Below are 25,469 nucleotides of genomic sequence, written 5' to 3'. Positions count from 1 at the left end.
ATACGGTGTTCCTCAAGGTTCCATCCTAGGCCCTCTATTATTTCTTTTATATATAAATGATATAATTGCTATCTCTGGAACTTGCAATATCTTTCTCTATGCCGATGACACGAGCGCCTTTTTTTCCTCGCCAAGCTTACCCTCCCTAGTGTCTGCAGCTAACAAATGGCTTGAAGATCTGTCGAGTTGGCTTTGTGCAAACCAGCTGATGTTAAATGTTAATAAAACAAAATATATACTTTTTTCCGCTGTCAATAAACCAATAAATAAAAATATCACACTTTCGTTCCAATCTGTCTCCTTAGAACGTGTTTCAGTGCATAAGTATTTAGGTGTTCTATTTCACGAAAACCTCCGCTGGTCTTATCATGTAGACTTCGTATCCAGCAAAACAGCCCGATACATAGGCATACCGAATAAATTTCGCCCGCTTCTGCCAATGCACTTGAGGAAGCAACTATATTTTTCCACTGTCCAGTCTCGTGTTCAGTACTGCCTGTTGGTATGGGGAGTGGGTACAAAAACCAACATGGAAAAGATTTATATTTTGCAAAAGAAAGGCCTTCGGTTTATTCACAACCTGTTTAGATATGATTCTGCGTCTGCATACTTTAAACTAAGTAATATATTAAGTATTACAGCCCTCTATAAACAACGACTATCCGAATTTATATACCGACAATACAAAACTGACAGTAATGCGTTTTTAACTACGTTTATCAACACTGATCCACATTACGTCCTTAGAAATGTGAACTTTATAAAACCTCGCATAAGGACCGGGTATGGTATGCAGTTAATTCACTGGCAAATCCCTAACCTCTTGAACTGCTATTCTGACATATTTTATCTACTTGAAGAATCATCCTCCTTGTTAACATTAAAAAAAAAGTAAGATGTACTTTTTGGAACATACGTGATTATTTGTTTCCTATTTCCGTTGTGTAATACCAATTACTGTTGACACTGTTACCTTGATGTATGTTACAGATTGAATTTTATGTATTTTGCCCCTGGTTTGTGTTTGTATTACATTCTCACATATGACTGACTATTTTGTGCTGCTCTGTGCCTGCTGCGTTGTGTTGCACATGTCATTTGTGGTGCCGAAGGCCCCGTCAGGTGACTTGTACGTCACCTTTAGCCTCGGTCTCACGACAAAAATTGTATTTTTGCTACAAAGTGCAATAAATAAAAAAATAAATAAGTGTGATTAATACACTTTTCGAAAAAACTAATAGCAAAACAAGTAAAAACATTTCTTGACAAGAATAATATCATTACACCTCAGCAACATGGATTTGTTGCTGAGGTGTAATGATATTCCACAGCAGTGTTAACTTTATCACAAGCTATTAATTCTGCCCTGCATCAGAACAAAATAGCTGTTGTTGTTTTTTTAGATATTCAAAAGGCATTTGATACGGTATGTCATCCTATATTGTTGCAGAAATTGGAAAGTTACGGTTTTGTCGATAACTCGTCCAAATTTTTTCACAGCTATCTATCTAACCGTAAGCAAAGAGTACTTATAAATGATTTTATATCAGATGTGAACGATGTAACCTGTGGTGTGCCACAGGGTTCTGTTTTGGGTCCCGTGTTGTTCACACTGTATCTAAACGATCTCCCGCATGTGCCGCTTTTCTCAAGTACTATTGTACGCAGACGACACCGCTCTTCTAGTTACTGGTGAATCTCTTCAGGCAATTCAGACGATCATAATGAATGAACTGACAATGCTGTCTTCCTGGTTCCGCAACAATCGCTTAACGCTGAACATTGCCAAAACTAAGTATATAATTTTTCACTGTTAGACACAAGACTATTAACAATTCATTTACACTTACTCTAGGTAACTCGTTAATAGAACCAGTTTCTTCTTTTAAATATTTAGGGGTTATATTTGATTGCCATTTACACTGGAAAGAACAAATTAACAACGTATGCAAAAAATTAGCCTTTGGGTGCCACACGCTCATTAAGACGAGATACTATTTTCCTTACGATATACTACGTTCCCTCTACTTCTCGTCTTTCCATTCTCATATCAGTTACTGCTGTGAATCTTGGGGTCAAACATATAAAACATATTTGTCGCCTTTAGATCGTCTTCAAAAGCGGGCATTGAATGCAATAACAACTAGTAATTTTGATGAATCCAGCAGCAACATTTTTGATGCCAACAATATACTATCGTACCTAACCTTGCGTAACTACAAAGTTGCGCTTGTGATCAACAATATAATTAGCACTAACTCCCCCCTTCCATTAGGCCTATTTGTCCAGCCTTCGCGTAATACTAGGCAGGCATCTAACTGTAATTTTAACCTTCCCAAATGTAGAAATGTGTATGGTGAACGACTGATGGAGTTCAATGGTGTTAAAATATGGAATGAATTGCCGATCGAGGTAAAAGCCGCCAGAAATTTTAAATTGACATGTAAACTATATTACCAGTCTAATCAAATTCTGCCTGAATTTCTTTCTTAGTGAAATTCCCATATGTAGCCTAGTTTTTGAAACATGCTTTACACTTGTATTTGTTGTTGCGCAGATGCAATAGCGTGTGCGCAATAATTTTTGTGAGTGTATCGTGTACTTCGCTTGCACTTTGTTGTACTTTGTAACCGTATTCTTTCTAATTCTCCTTTTCTTCATGGTAGTACTATTATGCTTATCGATTTTATTTGGTACTCATAATTATGTGGGTATTTTATTTTACTTGCAGTTTGCTGTATTCTTGCCTATGTACGCAACTGTAGCAGTAATGTTGCGTTTATATCATTATTGTTCCTTTCAATCATTGATCCTCTATGGCTGAACCTGAGAGTAATATTTGTATTTGGACCGGCCACTAGCCTACTGAGCTATCGGTCCAAACAGTGTTTGTACATTTTATTTGGTTTTGTCAATAAAGTTCCTTGAAAAAAAAAATCATCTTGTAAATAACATATCTGGTTATCAGGAACAATTGCCGGCATAAGGACATGGCTAGGGGTAGTTTATTTAGGAACAGGACATCAATGCAGGCAAGAAAACAAGGACATTGTTGAATGTCTTAGTGTCGATATAAGCCAGCTTGGAGACGGGGCCGATATTATTCTCCTGGGGAAAATGAACGGCCACATCGACGATCTGGATGGATACACGGATTGTAATGGGAAGCTAATGCTAGATTTCTGTGAGCGACATCATCATCATCATCATCATCATCATCCTGATTATACCCACTGCAGGGCGAAGGCTTCTCCCATATTTCTCCACTTATCCGGTTCTGTGCTAGCTGCATCCACTTGACCCCTGTGAATTTCTTAACCTCATCCGCCCACCTAACTTTCTGCCGCCCCCTGCTACGCTTTCCTTCCCTTGGAATCCAGTTTGTTACCCTCAGCGACCATCGGTTATCCTCTCTTCGCACTACATGTCCTGCCCATGCCCATTTCTTCTTCTTAATTTCTACTAGAATGTCGGTAACTTGAGTTATTTCTCTGACCCACTCTGCACGCTTTCTATCTCTTAATGTTACCCCTACCATTTTTCGTTCCATGGCCCTCTGGGTTGTCCTCAACTTAAGTAGAACTCTCTTGGTTAGCCTCCACGTTTCAGCCCCATAGGCGAGTACAGGCAAGATGCAACTGTTGTATACTTTCCTTTTGAGCGATACCGGTAAGCTGCTAGTCATAATCTGCGAGTGCTTGCCAAATGCGCTCCATTCCAATCGTATTCTTCTTGTTATTACCTTTTCGTGGTCCGGATCTGCGGTTATTACATGTCCTAAGTAGACATATTCGCCTACTACTTCCAGTATTTCGCTACCTAATGTAAACTGCTGTTCCTTCCCGAGGCTGTTGAACATTACCTTAGTCTTCTGCAAATTGATTTTCAAGCCTACCTTTCTACTTTTCCTGTCTAGGTCATCAATCATTATTTGTAGTTCATCCCCCGAGTTGCTTAGCAAGGCAATGTCATCAGCAAATCGCAGATTACTGAGGTATTCTCCATCTACCCTTATCCCTAACTGCTCCCATTCCAAGTCTCTGAATACTTCCTCTGAACAAGCTGTGAATAGTACTGGGGAGATTGTGTCTCCTTGCCTAACACCTTTCTTTATGGGAATTTTGTTACTTTCTTTATGCCGAACTATGGTTGCTGTGCAGCCACTATATATATCTTCCAGCACTTTCACGTACGGCTCATCTACCCCTTGATTTCGCAATGCCTGCATCACCGCCGAGGTTTCAACTGAGTCAAATGCTTTTTCGTAATCAATGAATGCTATGTATAAGGGCTGGTTATATTCCGAGCATTTTTCTATCACCTGATTGATGGTATGGATATGATCGATAGTAGAGTACCGTTTCCGAAACCCTGCTTGATTCTTTGCTTGATTGCAGTCTAAGGTTGTCCTGATTGTATTAGCGATTACCTTAGTAAATACCTTATACGTAACAGACAGTAAGCTGAATGGTCTGTAATTTTTAAGGTCCTTAGAGTCCCCTTTCTTGTGAATGAGGATAATGTTTGCATTCTTCCATGGTTCCGGTACCGTCGATGACACCAGGCACTGCTTATACAGGGTGGAGAGTTTTTCTAGCACGATACCCCCCCCCCCCCCCGTCCTTCAGCAAATCTGTAGTTATCTGATCCTCTCCAGCTGATTTCCCCCTTTTCATAGTTTCTAGTGCTTTCTTGACCTCATCCTTCGTCACTGGTGGAACGTCTGACTGTTTTTCCCTACCGCCAATCTCGTTACGGTCCTGACTACTTTGGCTACTGTAGAGATCTGTATAGAACTTCTCGGCTACTTTGACTATCTTTTCCATATTAGTGATGACGTTGCCCGCCTTGTCCCTTATCCCATACATCTGGTTTTTGCCTATGCCCAATTTCTTTTTTACCGCTTTAAGGCTTCCCCCGTTCTTTACAGCATGCTCAATTTTCTCCATGTTATACTTCCTTATAGCGGCCACCTTGCGATTATTGATTAGCTTTGATATCTCGGCCAATTCGATCTGGTCTGTTGGATTGGAAGCTTTCATACTCTGGCGTTTCTTCATCAAATCTTTCGTCTCCTTAGACAGCTTACCGGTATCCTCTCTAACTATCCTACCGCCTACTTCTACCGCGCACTCAGTAATGATATCTCTGAAATTATTGTTCCTTACCTCTAGGGTAATGTCGCCATCCTCAGTTAGAGCTGAAAACCTATTCTGTAGCGAGATCCTGAACTCTTCTGCCCTCCCCTCACCGCTAATTCGTTGATGGGTTTCTTTCCTACTAATCTATTGCGTTCCTTCTTCAGATTTAGGCTAATTCGGGACCTCACCATCCTGTGGTCACTACGTCGCACTTTCCCGATTACCTCTACATCCTGCATAATGGCGGGGGTTGAACACATTATGAAGTCTATTTCATTTTTAGTCTCTCCGTTAGGACTTTTCCATGTCATTTCCGGTTCTTCCGTTTGCTGAAGAAGGTATTCATGATTCGTAAGTTATTGCGCTCTGCAAACTCAACTAGTAACTCCCCCCTGCTATTCCTAGAACCAATGCCATAATCACCTACTGCCTTGTCTCCTGCCTGCTTTCTTCCTACCTTGGCATTGAAGTCGTCCATTAGTACAGTATAGTGCGTCTTTACTTTTCGCATTGCCGATTCTACATCTTCATAGAAGCTTTCAACTGCCTGGCCGTCATAACTACATGTAGGTGCATAGGCTTGTATAACCTTCAATTTATACCGCTTATTAAGCCTAATTACGATGCCTGCAACCCTCTCATGAATACTATAAAATTCATCTATATTACCCGCTATATACTTATTGACAAGAAAACCTACTCCTAGTTGTCGCCTCTCTGGTAAGCCTCGATAACACAGTACATGCCCATCCCTCAGTACAGATGCCTCATTCGGCCTCATAACCTCACTAAGCCCTATGACATCCCATTTCATGCCGTCTAGTTCCTCTAACAGCACTGCTAAGCTAGCTTCACTAGCTAGGGTTCTAGCATTAAACGTTGCCAGGGTCAGTTTCCAATGGCGGCCTGTCCAGCGGAGCCAGGCTTTCTTAGCACCCCCTGCTGCGTCACAGGTCTGACCGCAGCCGTGGTCAGTTGTTCCGCAGCCGCTGGTGACTGAGGGCCGGGGTTTTATGGAGCTTATCATAGGAGGTTGCGGCCAATTACTGCACCAGGGTGGCCAACTCCTGTTCTGGTGAGGGAGTGCGTTGCCGGAGGTGCTTACCGGCATCAGGTCGCACCCCAAACCTGTTTATGCAATTCCATCGACACGCGGATTTTTTTTTTTTTTCATCCGGTGGAGAATTGCGCGGCACCGGGATTTGAGCCCCGGTCTTCTTGCATGCGAGGCGGATGTTCTACCGCTACGCCACCGCTGCGCCCTACTGTCTGACCTAGATCAAAATTTACAAATTTTTAAAACGTAAATTGCAAAATCTGCTCCTAACATTGTGTGCTTTGCACTTTTAGCTACATGGAACAACAGTAATTATGGTTCTACCCTCACTGAAGGCAGAGATGTCACTTCTGCAAATAAGCAAAAAGTCAAGAATCTGTTTTGAGAAAACGAGAAAAAAGAGAATGGTTCTCTTTTAATCAAGAATGTAGAGAAAATATTGCAATATTTTGCAATGTAAGTGACTAGAAGGCACCAGGGATGTAGTCAGACTGACTATGGCCACCCAAATGGCGTTTTTTGAAAGCGTGCTGCATGTCCGCAGTGGTCTTGCACTTGTTTGCAGATGCCACTGCTCGGCAGTGGTCTTCCTCTGCCATGCGCTTCATGCTTGGTGTCCCAGGGTTGAGGTGCAGCTCTTTCAATATATCTAGTTGTAGTAAATAGAGAAACAAAATGCGAAGGCCAAATCACGTGGGAATTCCGCATCAGGCAGACGACCATTGACTACTTACTGTCTGATGTCGCAGAGAATTTATAGCAAGGTGACAAAATTGGAAATAGAAGAAGAAGGGAAGTGTTGTCTGGGAAGTGATCATAAACATATTTGTCTGCAGGTGGGGCCCTTGACGAAAACAGAAATGGAACTTAGACAAAAAGTAAGAGCAAAATTAAACGACGATCAAATAGCGTAGATAGCAGCAGACATAGAGGAAGCAATAGAGAAAAGCCCCATGGAAGACGGGGATTATGATAGAGAGAGAGAGAGGGAGAGAGAGAGAGAGAAAACTTTTAATGAGCATATAACCAGTAAAAATTCGCAGGAGCTGGGTGGTCGGTGCCCTTAGTCCAGGGCTCCGCTGGCAGCAGCTGACTTGCGGACTAGCTGGATAATCCAGGCTTGCTGGTCCAGGTTGTCGCTGGTCAGGGCCGCCTCCCACTGCTCGTGTGTCGGGCATGGCACTATTAACGTTGGGTCAGGTTTGTCCTGGCATTCCCAAGAGATGTGATAGAGTGTGGGGCTTGCACTGCACCAAGGACAGTAACTCGGGTATTTTGTTAGGCTTATCTTATTTAAAATTATGAAAAGGCAGAACTACTCATAAGGAGGAAAATTAAGGCGGTTAAAGTAGAAAACCGCTGGAATGGAAAAAGGAAGCCACGGAGCTGGTGGAATAAGGAAATCAGGGAAACTATTGAACAACGACGGGCTGCTTAAAGGGAACAACCGAGTGGCAAAGAAAGTACAGGTATCTCGGGAGGAAATCGACTAAAAATGGGAATCATATCGACAAAAGAAACTTGAGGTACAGGCCCTCGTCCAAAGTAAAATAAGGCAGTCCACCGATCGCTGGATGGCTGACATACACAATGCCTCTAGAGGCGGAGAAAGAAAATTCAGGAACCATAAAAGCTGGCTAGGGAAAAAGAATCAAAGAAAGCAGGATCGGATTCAAGATAACGAGGGAAATTGTTTAAAGGGAGACAACGCAGTGAACTACATTACATCAGTTATAGCCGAGTCATTTAAGAGCGACGATAGGGTAATCTTCGCAAATCAGGAAGCAACGCAAGGTAGCAAAATACAAAGCAGCTTATAACTGACCAATCTAAACTGGAAAAAGGCAGAAAAAATATTCCTAAAAACACATCTACAGGAATAGATGAAATTCCGATCAAACTGATTAATGAACTTGGTCCAAAAAGTAAGGAAACGTTGTTAAAAGCTTTGGAAGCAGTCATAACGAATAAGTAAATTCCGGACAGCTGGCGGCAGAGTAAAATGAATTTGATTTTTAAAGGGAAAGAAGAAAGGATGCACATAAAATCCTACAGGCCGATTACCGTAACATCTGTTATGTACAGGTTGGCCATGCAGGCGGTGAAATTAAAGGTGCAAGCATGGGTAGAAAGTACCAAGCTACTCGGAGAACTTCAGAACGGCATTAGAAATGGTAGGCGCATAGATGATAGCCTGTTCGTGCTTACCCAATGCATCGAAATATCTAGAGTGGAAAATAGACCTTTGCATTTGGCCGTCCTGGACATAAACGGGGCGTACGACAACGTAAACAGGAAACTCCTGTGGAACAATTAAAAGAAGAAGGTATCGGTTATGAGATATTAGAGTTCCTACAGGAAATATACCGAGATAACAAAGTAGAAATTACATGGAAAGGGATGTCAAAGTATGCAAAGGATTAAGACAAGGCTGTCCTCTATCACCGCTGCTGTTCATGCTTTATATGATAAACCTGGAACGGAAGATACAAGAAATTAACCTGTCATATAGATTAGGTGGAAAGGCGGTAGAGCAGCACCTCCCCGGTTTGATGTATGCAGACGATAGTGTGCTGCTAGCTGAGAGTCTGGAAGAATTGCAAACTCTAGTTAAGTATTGCGGAGACAAAGGTTACGCTCTAGGCTTCTGTGTTAGTGCAGTTAAGTCGGGTCTGATGATTTTCAACGGCTCAAGTGATCAGTGTATTAAAATATTGTCACGGACAACAGGGCTAGACGTAACTAAAACGACGGGACGAAGCTGTACCAGCAGGCAAAGTTCCGCGCACAGCACGCGAGCCAACTTCGGCGTCCTTTTCTTCCAGGTGCCACCTAAGAACATCAGGGACACCAGGTGGCATTACTCTCCTCGCTAAAAAAAACCAAAGCACAGACTGGGCGCGAGCGATGGGCGATGCAAGTCAGTACAGAAACCGAATATAAAACGTGGGCGGTGCCCTACAAAACTAAACGAGTGCATTGTACAGTGCACTTTACCGCGTGAAATACGGTTTCATGCAGACAACGTGCACCACCTCGGAGCGTGGTTGCCGACGCGAGGTCGGCACAGTACCCGCTAGAAGGACTTCGTATGTCACTTCCGTGACACGGCGCAGAACTTCGTAAGGTCCGAAGTAACGGGAAATCAGTTTATCACACAAGTCGGGCTGACGCACCGGGGTCCACACCCAAACTTTCTCTCCGGGATGGTATGCGACTTGTCGATGACGGAGGTTGTAGCGGCGTGCATCCGTGCCCTGATGTTGCTGAATGTGAAGGCGGGCAAGTTGACGTGCTTCTTCAGCGCGCTGAGCAAACTGCTCGACGTCTGGCGTGAGTGGATGATCATCTGCGCAGTTCGGAAGCATGACATCAAACATCGTCTTAACGTCACGTCCGTAGACTAGGCGAAATGGCGTAAAACGCGTCGTCTCTTGGGTGGCCATGTTGTAGGCATATGTGATGTAGGGGAGAATCTCATCCCAGGTTTTGTGCTGCGAGTCTGTGTACATTGCGATCATGTCGGCGATGGTTTTGTTGAGTCTCTCCGCGAGGCCATTCGTCTGCGGGTGATATGCAGTAGTTTTGCGGTTGCTGGTATGACCAAGCTAGCTGAGCACGTCGTGCATGAGCTGTGACGTAAATGCGGTGCCTTGATCGGTTACGACTAGTAACGGTGCGCCATAACGCAACACGATTTGCTGCATAAAGAATTGAACGATCTCAATTGATGTGGCCCGCTGCACTGCCTTGGTTTCCGCAGAATGTGTGAGATAGTCGGTCGCGACTATGATTCATTTGTTACCCATCGATGACAGCGAAAATGGGCCCAGTAGGTCGATGCCGACTTGGTTAAACGGTGTCCGAAGTGGAATAATAGGGTGGAGCAAACACGCGGGCTTCAGAGGAGGCACCTTTCGACGTTGACACTCGCGGCAGCCTCTGACGTAGCGATGGACGGCGTCAGAATGTTTAGGCCAATAATAGGCTTGACGAACTCGAGCGAGTGTGCGTGCAAAGCCCAAGTGGCCGGAGGTGGGCTCATCGTGGCAAGCAAAAAGGATATCGTTGCGAAGGTCGGCCGGTACGAGAAGGCAGCGCGCTCGATCAACAGTGCTAGAGGTTTTCTTGAATAAAACGCCATTCCGAAAACAGAATGTAGACAGGTTCCTTCCAAACTGGCGAGGGACGTCAGCAGCGCGATCCTCCAGGTGGTCAATGACAGGTCGAAGGTCTGGGTCCTGTCCTCCACGTACATGGTTATAGTCTTGTTCGGCATCTGTATGCGAGAGCGTAAAGCCCTTTCCGCTCTTTCTCGGCGATCCGGGCTGGTGTAGGTGTCCAGGATGCAGCGGCAGAACTCGCGCCACGATGTTAGCACGCCTTCACGATTCTCGTACCAAGTACGAGCGCCATCTTCCAGGCTAAAGAAGACGTTCCTGAGCTTCGCGGCATCGTCCCACTGATTAAATGTGGCGACCCGTTCAAACTGGGTGAGCGAATCTTCGACGTCTTCCGTATGACAGCCGTGGAAAGCCTTAGGCAGTCATGGGTTCTGTAGAGTCTAATACGTTGGAACTTGAATGACAGGTCGAGGGGCGGCTGCGGTGGTGAATTCCAACGGTCCGTGCTCAGGTGGTAGGCTGTGAAGAACATGTGATAATTTGATAAAAGAAGAAGAAAGAAAACCACGTTTGAAGAAAGAAGAAGAGGAAAACGTGGAGGTTGGCTCGAGGAGCGCTAGGCACGATCAGGAGAGAACAGGCGAGCAGCGGAGCCGATCGGCTGTCCAAGGAGCTCGGAGCGGTGCGTCTTCTGCCAGGCCTGACCCGGGGATCCAGACCTGGGGCCTGCCGTCCGTATCCTGTCCTGTTCTCCCGTTGTCCACGAAGCTCGGAACGGTGGCCGGGCCCGGAAGTGCCACAGTGCCAGCTCTTCACTGGCACGAGCGTTCGGCGCCGTGCTGAGCCCAGGCACGTCAGCGAGGCCTGACGCATCGGCCGTGGAAAGGCAACCCGAGGCCTCTTGCCTCTACTGGGCCCCTTCCGGTGGCCTAGCCTTCCGCTGGGCTTGCCGAGGCCTTACTGAACCGACCCTGCAAAACTCTGACCACCCGGAGCGTCTGCACCGGCTTCTCCTACCCAGCGAACTGGTGACTGTAGACAATTTAGTGTTTTGTCTTCGTCCGACTTGCTTGTCCTACTCTCGTCCCGTCCATGTGTGTATATAAATTATTCGTCGTTAGCTTGGTCGGTCTGGTCATCTATTTTTTTTAGTCGACATTTATTGCCTCAGGGCATCTATTTAGATTGCTGTCTTTGAATAAGCCACAGAACAAGGTGGCCAGAAGATTTAAAGAAAAGAACCTCACACTTTTGGCGTCCACGGCAGGACGCAGCCCCATATTGCACATTATGTCGCAAATCTGGGCATAAAACTCAGTTGTGTCGATACGGAAATTCAAATGACCGGGAGACGTCTGCTTGCTGCACGTCCCCTCGATATTCCCGCCCTGGTCGTCACCTGGGAAGAACATGCCTAGATGTTCGAAGGGACGATTCGGCTCTTAGTCCATCTCAGATTATTAACAACATGGCAGTGGAGCATGGAGCAGTGTTCGGACAAGCAGTGTCTGTGCTGCGCGACACTGGCTCTTATAGCATCGTGGTGCGTCAGGCTTTGGTGCCCGAGGCTGCATATGCCGGTGAACGAGCATCTTTACGTTTAGCGGATGGTTCTGACATCGAAGCGCCTGAGGCGGAGGTTATTATCAAGTCGCCATACTTCACAGGCAAAGCTATTGCTAGGTGCCTGCCGACGCCATTATATGACGTAATTGTCGGCAACGTTCCAGGTGCAAGCGCCCCATTCGCCGACGCTCCAACAGTCTTGACGGGCCAGAGAAGCATACCTGCCAGTGATGATGGGTCCAGTACTTCTTTCCAGATTCTGGCGGCGAAAGTTTCAGGGACTGGTTTGGATGCCACTCAAACTGTACTCCACTTATCTAGGTCTGTTTTTCGCAAGAAACAAGAAGAGGACGCCAGCTTAGACGTGTGTCGTCGCAAGCTTAAGAAAACCTATCACGGAAAAGGACAGACGACCTACACCTTCCATCTAGTTGATGGCATTTTGTACCGGGCCTATCAACTTTGTCTAGGAAAAACAATTGAACAAGCGGTTGTTCCGAAGATATTGCGCCGTCAGGTCCTTGTGCAGGCACATGGGAGTGCACTTGTCGGCCACCAGGGTGTCAGAAAAACTACCGCAAGAGTGCTTGATGACTTTTACTGGCCAGGGGTGCAAGCTGACATTAAGCGGTTTGTGAGGTCGTGCGATGTATGTCAGAGGACTGTTCCGAAAGGAAACCTGAGAAACCTGAGCTTTTTGTGTTAATGGATATGCGTCCTAATGGATTAGGACGCATATCCATTAACACAAAAAGCTACGAAGAGCGCCAGCCAGTGAATGCCCTACAAGCTTCATCCTTCATAGTTCTTGATAACGTCGCGTCGAAAACTCTCTTGTCAACGTTCAGTGAAGAACCTTGGTCCCAGAGTGGACTGGGGAACCGAGACTCGATACAGAATAGTGAACTGTTGAATCGAGAATGATACGGGAGACAATGTTAATCTCTGTGCTGTCTTCCAACGCCGTTGGAGATATATCGTCTTAGAGCACATTTCGTACAAAGCTTCTGGAGGTGTCGTCGTGCTGTTCATAGTATGTTTCTAGGAGTTTATTTCTTCTGACAAGTGTTTAGTGTTAATGTTACTTGTATTAGTACAAATTTTTTATTTATTTTGTGTTCGCGAGTGACTCAGACTCTCAGCAGACAATAGCAATGGTGTAGCCACTCTGTGATGTGTGCAGTGACGGGTGCAGCAGTGTTGTGGTGTGCGGTCCTCCACAAGAGTGCATCAGTGTCATGGCCCCAAGTTTTTTTTTTCCCGAAACAAAAAACTTCTCAAAGGGGGGGGGGGGGGGTATTTGTGAAGAACATGTGATAATTTGATAAAAGACGAAGAAAGAAAACCACGTTTGGAGAAAGAAGAAGAGGAAAACGTGGAGGTTGGCTCGAGGAGCGCGAGGCACGAGCAGGGGAGAACAGGCGAGCAGCGGGGCCGATCGGCTGTCCAAGAAGCTCGTAGCGGTGCGTCTTCTGCCAGGCCTGACCCGGGGATCCAGACCTGGGGCCTGCCGCCCGTATCCTGTCCTGTTCTCCTGTTGTCCACGAAGCTCGGAACGGTGGTCGGGCCCGGAAGTGCCACAGTGCCAGCTCTTCACTGGCACGAGCATTCGGCACCGTGCTGAGCCCAGGCACGTCAGGGAGGCCCATGGGCGCAATAAAAGAGTTCACCACCACTGACGCATCGGCCGTGGAAAGGCAACCCGAGGCCTCTTGCCTCTACTGGGCCCCGTCCGGTGGCCTAGCCTTCCGCTGGGCTTACCGAGGCCTTACTGAACCGACCCTGCAAAACTCTCACCACCCGGAGCGTCTGAACCGGCTTCTCCTACCCAGCGAACTGGTGACTGTAGACAATTTAGTGTTTTGTCTTCGTCCGACTTGCTTGTCCTACTCTCGTTCCGTCCATGTGTGTATATAAATTATTCGTCGTAGCTTGGTCGGTCTGGTCATCTATTTAGATTGCTGTCTTTGAATAAGCCACAGAACAAGGTGGCCAGAAGATTTAAAGAAAAGAACCTCACATAGGCCTAGGTTCCTCCGGCTAGCGCGGTGCACAGGAGTATTCGTCGTAGCTTGGTCGGTCTGGTCATCTATTTAGATTGCTGTCTTTGAATAAGCCACAGAACAAGGTGGCCAGAAGATTTAAAGAAAAGAACCTCACATAGGCCTAGGTTCCTCCGGCTAGCGCGGTGCACAGGAGTGTCTACTGGCACAGGGCCTGAATCCTGGGCGTGCGGAGGAGTGCGGGACATACACTGGGATCGATACCCTGCGCCGACACCAAAATATGTCACGGACAACAGGGCTAGACGTGACTAAAACGACGGGACGAAGCTGTACCAGCAGGCAAAGTTCCAACTTCGGCGTCCTTTTCTTCCAGGCGCCACCTAAGAACATCAGACACCAAGTGGCAATACAAGGCCATGAAATACCCAGAGTAGCAGAATATAAATATCTGGGGATTATGGGTAAACGAAGGATTGGCATACATTTGAAATCATGAGCAATCATCCTCATCCTCATCATCATCATCATCAGCCTGACTATACCCACTGCAGGGCGAAGGCCTCTCCCATATTTCTCCAATACCCGGTCCTGTGCTAGCTGCATCCACTTGGCCCCTGCGAACTTCTTAACCTCATCCGCCCATCTAACTTTCTGCCGCCCCCTGCTAAGCTTTCCTTTCCTTGGAATCCAGTTTGTTACCCTAAGCGACCATCGGTTATCCTCTCTTCGCACTACATGTCCTGCCCATGCCCATTTCTTTTTCTTAATTTCTACTAGAATGTCAGTAACTTGAGTTATTTCTCTGATCCACTCTGCACGCTTCCTATTTCTTAATGTTACCCCTACCATTTTTCACTCCAACGGCCAAAGCAATCATTTTTGGCCATAGGGCGAAGAAATGCCGGGGTAATGAAGCATAGGGCATTGTGGGGATACAACAGGTATGAGGTTTTGAGGGGTATTTGGAAAGGAATTATGATGCCCAGACTTACTTTCGGAAATGCGGTTTTGTGCCTAAAATGAGAGGTACAGTCGACATTAAAAATAAATCAGAGAACCGTTGGACGATTAGCACTAGGTGCCCATGGCAAAACCACAAATGAGGCGGTACAGGGAGATTTCGGCCGGGCATCTTTCTAAGTACGGGAAGCTTAGAGTAAAATATTATGAGGAACGCCTGAGGAAATTTGACAGTAACAGATGGGCAGCTAAAGTATTTAGATATCTATGCATAAAAAGCGTTGACTCACAACGAAGGAAAAGAACTAAGAAACGAACTATAGTAAGTATGCTAGTCACAAATACGGAGAAATAAAGAGCGTTAAGCAACAGGTGAAAAACACAGAAGGTAAAAATTGGATAAATTCGATGGAAAAGAAAGAGTGTGGAATTATACCGACAGTGGAAAAGGCAGATCAGGAAGGAAGCTTTCTTTGATAACTCAAGAGGCAGTGCCTTACTTTTTGAAGCTAGATCAGGGTGCCTGAGAACTCGCAGCTACAAAAGGAAATTTAGCAATGAAGATGACACATGTACTGTATGTGGTAACTCCAATGAAACAATTGTCCATATTATACTCGAATGTAATGGTATCCATCCGGAAGTTGATGCATGCGCAGTCCCTGTTCCTGAAGCTCTGGGGTTTAGAGATGCCAGTGGCCGGGTGAATAAACCGGCGGTGGAAGCTAACAAAAAAAAAAAAAAAAAAACTACTGGAAGATTGGTGGCTTAAAAGCAGAGAAGTGACATAATGTTAATAATGTAGAAACAAAAATTCAATAAATATAATTATGGTATAGTTAACCAATTTAAAACGATAATTAAGATGTAGGGAGAAAAATGAGCAGGATAGCTGCTACTACCACCCCGTTTCAAAGGGGACGCTCCTATATTCCGTCCATCCATTGGCGGTTTTGCCGCGGCGTCGTGGCTGCTTGCCGGCTTGACAGCCTCTACGTGCTTGTGTTGCTGGTATGTTGACGCTTCGCTGTGCTCTGTTGTTCACGGACTATATTAGCGCAATGTGCTGTGTTTTTTCTCCACAATTAAGCCCCGACGAAAGAACTTCTGCTTCGCTTCTGGTTGTGAGACCATTTTAGTTTCGATGCCTGGGTTCAGCCATCTTAGCTTGATGGTGGCGTCCCACACGAATCAAACTGGGAAAGTCCGCTCCGACTCCCCTTGACGCCATCTTGGGCTGTGCTGTGCGTGTTATGCTGCGATACGGTAGCGTAAAAGTGCTGTTTCGCGATGCTCGTGAAAGCTATCTGACACCTTGGTGATATTTTGTGTTTTGTTTGAGCGCGCCAGCAAACCATATATCATCCGTTCGGCATGGCGGCGACTGTTAGAAACAGCACTAGCGGCCAGGGCAACTGCGAAGGACTGCCCTCCGCTTCCGCAGGCCAAACTCGTCCGAGGTAACTGTGAGGGTGTATCTGTTGTATCTTTCACGGAACATGTATTTTCAATTATATTTTATAACCGCAATGGTAACAGCGAATGAACCGTACGGGCAGCTACCGAACGCGAAATATACAGATATTATACGAAAGATGCTTTTCAGTCATCGCCGTATTATTTTAATGTGAAACGCGACCTATTTTATGTCGTGTATTTCTTCTAGACAGTGCATATTTATATTCGATGTTGCACTGCTTTCATTTCGCATTAAAGGCACGGGCAGCGTTCACGCGGTTACGCGGTTACGCCGCTAACCACTGCTATCATGTGCCGAGCTTAGCGAATGCATGCGTGTCAGTGGTACGTCGGCGACCGAATGAAAAAAGCACAAGATCGAGCTGCCCTGCTTCAACAATATATACTTTCAAGTTAAATCGTGGTTCAAAAACGGCACATAAAAGAAGTAGTGTCTAAAGTACCATCCGTCGACGTTTTTATGCAGCCTTGGTGTATACGTCCGGCGCAGCAACATCGTATCCCCGTCCTATCGTATACAGCATCGTTTGCACGACACGTTGTTGAGCAAGACATCGAAAAACGTGCGCTCTCAGCTGCACCATGAACGAAGACGACAAATTCGAAGCACATAAATTAGCGCTTCGTGACGGATGACGGCACTCCCGCCGAGCGCTGTTCCCTACTCGTCGCTAGGCCTAAATTGTTTCGCATCGAAGAGATATAGCGTGTTGCACAATTAGAGGCGCGATGTAGAATGCTTCTCCCAGCTAAACCGCGGAATCCCCGCAGTTGAAATTTTGCACAGAAATGGTATTTTGTTGCTAGTATTTCTTAATACCAAATTTGTTTGGGGTACCTGCCTGATTCGATCAAAAGAAGTCAGATGTTCTCATCTTATGCGGCGGCGACGACGCCAGACGAGCCGCTGCCCCAGCGATGGCACTGGTGGCGCCACCTCATGCTGCTTACAACAACTCAAACCTTTTGCCAGAAACGTTCGCCCACTCTTTTCCTGCTACGGAGTTGTTGTAGCAGCATGAGGTGGCGTCACCAGTACCATCGCTGGGGCAGCGGCTCGTCTGGCGCGCCGCCGCATATGATGGGAACATTTGAGTTCTTTTGATCGAATCAGGCAAGTACCCCAAACAAATTTCGTATTAAAAACTACTAGCGACAAAATGCCTTTTCCATGCAAAATTTTAACTGCGAGGATTCCACGGTTTAGCTGGGAGAAGCATTCTACATCGCGCCTCTAATTGTGCAACGCGCTGTATCTGACTACAGTGTACAGTCCGACGACGCTTTGTAATTGCTCAGCGTTGAGTGAATGGTCTCTCGTGGAACTGCCTTATTGCCGATCCGGTTGTATCAGTAAAAGAAAGATGTAAATTTCGGTGACGCCTTAGCAACGGCGTCCCAGCGTGCAGTCGATGAGCCGCGCGCCGCACCAGCGGCAGCTGGCTGTGTTGAGAACTTGTTTGTATTGCAATTATCAACAACACGATTAAAGGAGTATAGACACCATTTTTTGAAGCGTCGGAAGGAATACGATTGATTTCCTGGTTATACAGAGATGCTCCCCAAGCAATCCCAGCCTCGCACGTTTCCGCGAAGATATTTTAATTTGATTTTAAAAACAAGCCAGGCAAGTACTCCGTTTTTCAAAACCCATTGGCATCGACATCTCTGTGACGAAAATGTGTACATAGGTAAACGGGTAAACAACATGACGTCATCAAACAACTGTGACGTGGTGTCGGCAAAGCAAACAGCAGTGAGGACACATGGTCGGACTCGAACAGCGCCGCAGCCGCTTCCGGCCGTGCCCTGAGAAAGAACTCCGCTTCTGCTCGCTTTACTCAATGGCTTCTTCGTTGGTGCATGTTACAATTACCTCACCGGTGTACGTATGGAGACTGCCTGCTAAACTCAGGCCCCAACAGCATGCCTGCACAAGTGCGGGGCTTACGGCAACGGTGCCTGTCGATGGCGCGCCGGGAACATACTGCGCCGCTCCCCGCCTACCCTAGACGTCGCTAGCCCTAGCTGGTTTCACATCGAAGCGCCAGCGAAAGGCGCTTCGGAACGAGCTAACGCTGTAAAAAACGTCGGAGTTTAGCGCCGCTTTACTGGCAAGCCCATCTCGTAAAATAATTTCTATCACTTATGTACCACCACTTATGTGGTGGTACCACTTATGTACCACTTATGTACCACCACGGAATTACTCTCCAGCTTCTGACCGCAGCCTGACTCCCCCTGCTCGCCGCTCCCGACGTTCGCCATCTCCCCGCCGCCTTTCGCCGCCACCGGGAAACTAGCGTGTGCGGCCGATGGAGGTGCGGTCGCCAGGTCATCGATGATGCCAATTCCTCTACCTGTCGTTATTCCAAAGTACCGCCTGGAAGTGTTAGTGGATGGTGTTCGTGTTATGGCCTTGGTGGACACGGGTGCTACAGTTTCCTTGATGAAAGTCGCCTCGGTCGTAAAATAATGTTCGGTAGGGACAGAACTGTCATATTTCGTGGCGTATGTGGAGAATCGTTGATTTCACTTGGTATTTGTTATGTAAATGTAGCGATTGCTGGTCACGTGTTTAGAACTGAATTTACAGTGCTTCCTCGCCCTACGCATGACGTTATTCTAGGTGTTGACTTTTTAAAACAGTGTGGCGCAACTCTCGACTTTAACCGTGGCGGGATATCAATAAGCCCTAGCCTTCGATCGGCTCTCATAGAAGAATCACCGCCGACTCGCCAAGCATTTTGTCTTGGAAGATACCGTCGTTCCGGCGATGTCCGCCATCTTCGTCCCAGTTGTATCCACGGGAGCGGCTCCCAATGCCTTCCACGCTCTGGTGGAACCCGCTCCTCTTGCTGGCTCGAAAAAGAATGTGTTGGTGCCCCGCAGCCTTGTTTGAATGAACGGGGGCCGTGCCACGGCTTAGTCTGTTAACCATTCCAACGAACCTGCCGTATTGCCGCGTGGTTTGAAACTCGCCGACTTCGAATAAGAACGCCTTTCTATGCACATCGCCGCGTTCAGTGACGGCGTCGCTCGATCAACTAGACAGCTTGACCTTACTGATTCCCAGTTCCAGTCCATGATAAACGAATCGCTACCCACGAGCGACCACCAGATATTGATGGAAGTTCTTAAGAAACATGTGGACGTGTTCGACTTTGCTCGAGATCAGCAACAACCGATTCCACCTTCCCGCACTCATCACATGATCGACACTGGGTCTGCACACCCGACTAGACGGACGCAATACCAAGTCTCACGTTCAGAACGCAAGATAATTGACGAACAGGTCCGTGATATGATGCAACGGGAAATTATTCAGGAATCATCTAGCCCATGGGCCGCCCCTGTGATTCTCGTGAAAAAGAAAGATGGCACATGGCGATTTTGTGTCGACTATCGCAGTCTCAACACTGTCACAAAGAAGGATGTTTATCCGCTCCCGCGCGTTGATGATGTCATTAACTGCCTCCATTCAGCTTCCTACTTTTCCTCTGTTGATTTATGGTCCGGATACTGGCAGATCCCGATGCATTCGAAAGGCAAAGAGAAGACTGCGTTCGTGACTCCAGATGGGGTTATATGAATTCATTGTGATGTCTTTCGGGCTCTGCAACGCTCCGGCTACCTTTGAAAGATTTATGTACACCTTTTGCGTTTACTGAAGTGGAAAATTTGCATGTGTTACCTAGATGACGTGGTGATTTTTGGGAGGACATTCGCCGAGCATAACAGCCGTTTAGTTGTTGTCTTTAACTGCATGAAGAAAGCCGGTCTAGTGCTGAACTCTAAGAAGTGCCGCTTCGGTGAACGCCATATCATTGTGCTTAGGCACCTGGTTGACAAAGACGGTGTTAGGCCCGACCCACGAAATATTGAAGCTGTCAGCTGCGTCAAAGAGCCGAAGTCTGTGAAATAACTTAGGAGCTTCTTGGGACTTTGCTCTTACTTTCGGCGCTTCATGCCCAAGTTTGCTGACGTAGCCTACCCGCTCACATGTCCCTTGCAGAAAGATATTCCTTTCAAATGGAGTCCCGAATGTGATTCTGCGTTTCGCCAGCTCAAGCTTCTTACCTCGCAGCCCATACTACGTCATTTCAGCCAGACAGCTCCCACTGAACTCTACACTGACGCTAGTGGTATCGGCGTAAGTGCTGTGCTCATACAACGGCATGGAGGGAATCAACACGTTGTCGCTTATGCCACTCGCACACTCAGCAAGTCTGAACGGAATTATACCGTGACGGAGCAAGAGTGCCTTGCCGTCGTTTTCGGCGTACAACGGTTTCACTCGTACCTTTATGGACCTGCTTTTACAGTCATCACTGATCATCATTCGCTTTGCTGGCTGGTGAATCTGCGTGACCCCTGCGGTTGGTGTCGTACAAAAGTGGTCGCCAACATGCCAACGCTGACTGCCTCTCGCGGCTACCTCTTGCTACTGCCCTTTGCTGTGATACCTTTGATGACTATCTTGCCGCCGTTTCCAATTTCCGGATCTTGCCACATTCCAGCGAGAACAGCGAAAAGATCAAGGCTTGGTACCACTTTTTGAAAAAGCTCGTGATCCGGCATCTGAAAACCCTCTCTGCATTCGCGATGGTTCGCTCGACCGGAAAAAGTACTCGTTCGGCGGTGCACGCTTTCCGCTAGTCGTTCCGGCTATCCTCTACTCCTCTGCTATACATGCTATGCACAGTGACTTTACAGCTGGGCATTTGGGGTTTGCCAGGACTCTTACCCGCATTAAGGAACGTTTCTACTGGCCAAATATGCGTCGAACGTGAAGTATCATGTGATCGCATTGTGCGCGATTGGTATGTAGTGACTGAAGACTTAAGTGAAGACTGAAGACGCTGAAGACTTTGCTAGAGCCTAAAACGCCAGAGGACAAGACTTATGCGGAACTCGTAGAAGTGCTGGGAAGTCATTTCACCCCAAAGCCCATGGTCATCGCAGAACGATTCAAGTTTAATCTGAAACTGAAACTCATTCTGAAACTCATCGCGGCGTGCGTGGAAGCACCGGCGTTCGTGGAGAGCGTTTGGGCGAGGCACAGGGATGGCAACGCTTGGAAGTTTCGACCAGTTCGTCGAGGACGGAGACGAGGATTTTGGGTCCTACGTGGAAAGGTTCGAGCACTTCCTGAAGGCCTCCCAGGTGAGCGACGACCTCAAGGTCTCGATGTTTATTACGGCAATAGGCAAGAGGGCTTACAAGACGCTGAAGACTTTGCTAGAGCCTAAAACGCCAGAGGACAAGACTTATGCGGAACTCGTAGAAGTGCTGGGAAGTCATTTCACCCCAAAGCCCATGGTCATCGCAGAACGATTCAAGTTTAATCGGCGGTACCAGCATCAGGGAGAGTCCATAGCAGCATATGCAGTGGAGTTGAGGCGTTTGGCAGCTTCATGCGAATTCGGGGAATTCCTCGATGAGGCTCTTCGAGACCGCTTTGTAGTGGGCCTCTGCGACAGCGCAACGCAAGCAGAGTTGCTGAAGAGAAGCAAGTTGACGTTTTCGGACGCCTGCGACGTTGCGAAAAGCATCGAGCTAGCGCGGAAGGAAAGTCGGGAATTTCAACCGACCGGGACGCAAGGTACAGTCGACGCCGTACGTCATAAGCCAGGCGGTGGGAAACGCCAGCAGCAGCGTTCAACCGGTGCAGGACTAGCAAGGGACCGAGTGTCTGAATCGCCGGTCTGTTTTCGGTGTGGCTCAGCGCACGAAGCATCGAACTGCAAATTTCGCAAGTATCGTTGTCATGCATGCAAGCGTTACGGACACTTGGCGAAAATGTGCAAGTTCAAGTCTAGAGACGCGGCTAATTCGGTAGCTGTGGAGGACGCGGATTGTGACCAAGTGTTGTTGTACAATGTCTATTCTTGTGCAGAACGCCCAGGGCATTATGAAATTTGTCTCAAGGTAGCCAAGAAGGATGTTAACATGCAAATAGACACGGGTGCGTCTGTTTCCATTATGCCAGAAACGCTATACAGGAAATTGTGGCCCAGTCTACCTAAAGAGCCTTGCCACATAAAGCTGAGGACATACGGTGGGTCGCCGCTAACAGTCACAGGGAAGTTGACGGTTCCAGTCGAACATAATGGTCAGTGCAAGCAACTTCCGCTCATTGTCGTTAAAACCGACAACAATAGCGACATTGCGTTGCTAGGGCGTGACTGGCTGGAGGCTCTTAAGCTAGACTGGTCAAGTGTGCATGGCGTGTGTTTAGACAAAATTGCGGCGCTACTTGAGAAGTACGCAAAGGTGTTCGAGCCCGCTCTGGGGCTGATCAAAGGTAGTCCAGTCAGGCTGGTTTTGAAGGAGGGGAGCAACCCCGTATTTTGCAAAGCGCGACAGGTGCCATTTTCTTTGAGGGAAACCGTGTCACTTGAATTGCAGTCTCTTGTGAACAGGGGAGTGTTAGTCCCTGTACAGAAAAGCGACTGGGCGACGCCCCTAGTTGTTGTGCTAAGGCGAACAACAAAGTCAGAGTGTGTGGGGACTTCAAGGTTACATTGAATCCGTGCCTGCGAACTGACCATTATCCACTTCCCGTGATGGAAGATTTGTTTGCAAAGTTGTCAGGATGCAAGTATTTCACAGTGCTTGATTTGTCGACAGCGTACCAACAGCTGGAACTGCATCCGGAGGCACAATCAATGGTGGTTGTCAATACACACCTGGGGCTTTTCAAGTACACGCGCTTGCCCTATGGCATCACAAGTGCACCTGCTATTTTCCAGTCTCTCATGGATGACGTGTTAAAAGGGCTTGAGCGGGTAAGCTGCTACTTGGATGATGTGCTTATCGCAGGTTCAACATTTGACGAATGTTTTCATCGAGTGGAAAGGGTGTTGGCACGTTTTCTAGAAAGAGGCATGCGATTGCAAAAGGAAAAGTGTAAATTCTTTCAGACATCTGTCTCTTACCTAGGCCACATTCTGGACGACAAGGGCGTTCGGCCATCAGATGAAAAGGTGAAAGCGATAAAAGAGGCACCAAGTCCAAAAGATGCGGCACAGTTGCGAGCTTACCTGGGCTTGATTAACTTCTACGGGAAGTTTGTACTGAACATGTCAGCTAAGCTTAAGCCTCTGTATAATGCTCTAAAAAAGAAAAGGGATTTCAGTGGTCACAGGAAGCTGAGCAAGCGTTTCAAGAAAGTAAGAGCTGGTTGACACAAAGCAATGTGCTGACATACTACGACCAGAAAAAGCCGATAGGACTAGTGTGCGACGCTTCGGCTTACGGCGTAGGAGCCATTCTTTTTCATAAGATTGGAAGCGACGAAAGGCCAATTGCCTATGCTTCCAGAACGTTAAGTAAGGCAGAGCAGGGGTATGCTCACATCGAAAAAGAAGCCTTGGCTGTTGTTTTTGGGCTGGAAAAGTTCCACAAATATCTGTTCGGGCATCGCTTTGAGATTTACTCCGACCATCAGCCATTGGTAGGCTTGCTCGCTCATGGTAAGCCCGTACCAGTGATGACAGCAGCCCGCATGCAGCGCTGGGCTTTACTGCTTGCAGCGTACGATTATCGTTGGGTTTACCGCAAAGGTCGAGAGGTTGGAAATGCTGACGGTTTTTCAAGGTTACCACTTGCAAATCGCAATGATGTCTCGGATTATGCACATTTCTTTTCAGTTGTTGATGAAGTGCCATTGTCTGCTGTTGAAATTCAGAAGTGCACTCGAACTGACAGAGTATTGTCGAAAGTGCTGTGTTATACTATGAGTGGTTGGCCGCCGCATGTTAAAGATGATGAGTTAATGCCTTATTTAATTCGTCGACATGAGCTATCTGTAGATCAGCAGCGTGTTACATGGAGAAATCGAGTGATTATACCTCGTGGGTTGCGCAAACGGGTGTTGCATCTTTTGCACGAAGGACACCCCGGGATGACGCGCATGAAAATGCTCGCCCGTAGCTTTGTGTGGTGGCCTCAGCTCACGGAGGACATTGAGCAGATTGTGAAAAGCTGTGACACGTGTCAGTTAACACAAAATGCTCCGCCACGTATTCCACTGATAACTTGGGGTTGGCCAACTCGCAGATGGTAAAGAATCCATCTGGACTTTGCTTTTACCGATAACCAGTGGCTCCTAGTCCTAGTGGATGTGCATTCCAAGTGGACAGAAGTGTTCGTCATGCCATCCACCTCTACCGAGAAGACCATTGAAAAGCTGCGGAGTGTCTTTGCGTCCTTCCTACGGCCTGCCAGAAGAAGTAGTTACGGACAATGGTCCACAGTTCTGTGCCAAGAATTTCGCAGACTTTCTCCGCAGGAATGGGGTGCGGCATACCAGGACGCCACCGTACCATCCCGCATCAAATGGAAGCGCAGAGCGGTACGTACAGACCATTAAGCGGGACCTTTTGCGACAGGTTCTCGACGAGAGAAGAACAGGGATCAAGAAAACCTTGCAACATCGGGTTGACCAATTTCTGTTCACGTACCGAAACACACCAACCGCAACCACGGGGCTGACACCCGCGGAATTGTTTCTGTCATGGAAGCCGCGCACACGCCTGACCTTTCTCCAACCGAACTTGGAAAAACGTATGGACGACAGGTTCTACCAGACGAAAGAGAAGGCTAACGAGAGAGGGCGGTCATGGAGATCATTTGAGGAAGGCGACCATGTGCTCGCCCAAGGACTACGTCCTGGGGAATCGAAGTGGTTGCGAGGCGTTATAGAACAGCGGTGCAGTGCATCCACCTACAATGTTAGAATAGGGCAGGAACAGAGGTTTGTGCATGCTGACAACCTACGTCCGTGTTCGTTTCAAAGTGTGGAATCCGGGCCAACTGTGTATCCTTCTGTGCCTAGTTCAATGCCTGATTCTGTACCGGAAGAGTCGTCTGCTAAGACCCCTTCCTTAGATACGTTTGAGCCACAGGATTCCTCAGCACCACAGCCTGCCCAAGCATCTACGTTGCGGGGACAGAACGCCAGTTCGCCTGCAAGGTCCACGCTGCCTGCACCACCGCTCCGGGAGCATGCGCCACCTCCCGACACGCCACCTCTTCGGCGCAGTGCTCGTTCTCGGAAGCCTCCTGATCGTTATACCCCATAGAGCTGGTGTAAAACAGTTAGGGGGAAAGGGAATGAAGTATCATGTGA

At 47.3% G+C, this 25,469-nt stretch overlaps 1 protein-coding gene across 1 annotated transcript; it reads left to right on the top strand.

Annotated features, from left to right (window-relative positions):
• Positions 1 to 21,345: 21,345 nt before the first annotated feature.
• LOC146193459 (uncharacterized) lies at positions 21,346 to 25,187 on the top strand. The gene is made up of 2 exons (XM_084600556.1): positions 21,346 to 22,309; positions 25,176 to 25,187. Exons 1-2 carry the CDS (start codon positions 21,401 to 21,403, stop codon positions 25,185 to 25,187), a joined length of 921 nt encoding a protein of 306 aa, XP_084456682.1. The 5' UTR covers positions 21,346 to 21,400.
• Positions 25,188 to 25,469: the final 282 nt, after the last annotated feature.

Source organism: Amblyomma maculatum, chromosome 4 (genome assembly GCF_055883805.1).
Source record: "Amblyomma maculatum isolate TAMU_Amacu chromosome 4, ASM5588380v1, whole genome shotgun sequence".
NCBI lineage: Eukaryota > Metazoa > Arthropoda > Arachnida > Ixodida > Ixodidae > Amblyomma > Amblyomma maculatum.
Note: the sequence above shows the minus strand (reverse complement) of the source record. Positions and strands in the feature narration are given on the sequence as shown.

What these genes read in the sequence shown, in the direction of transcription:
- LOC146193459 (XM_084600556.1), top strand. Translation starts at nt 21,401, where the DNA reads ATGGCAACGCTTGGAAGTTTCGACCAGTTCGTCGAGGACGGAGACGAG.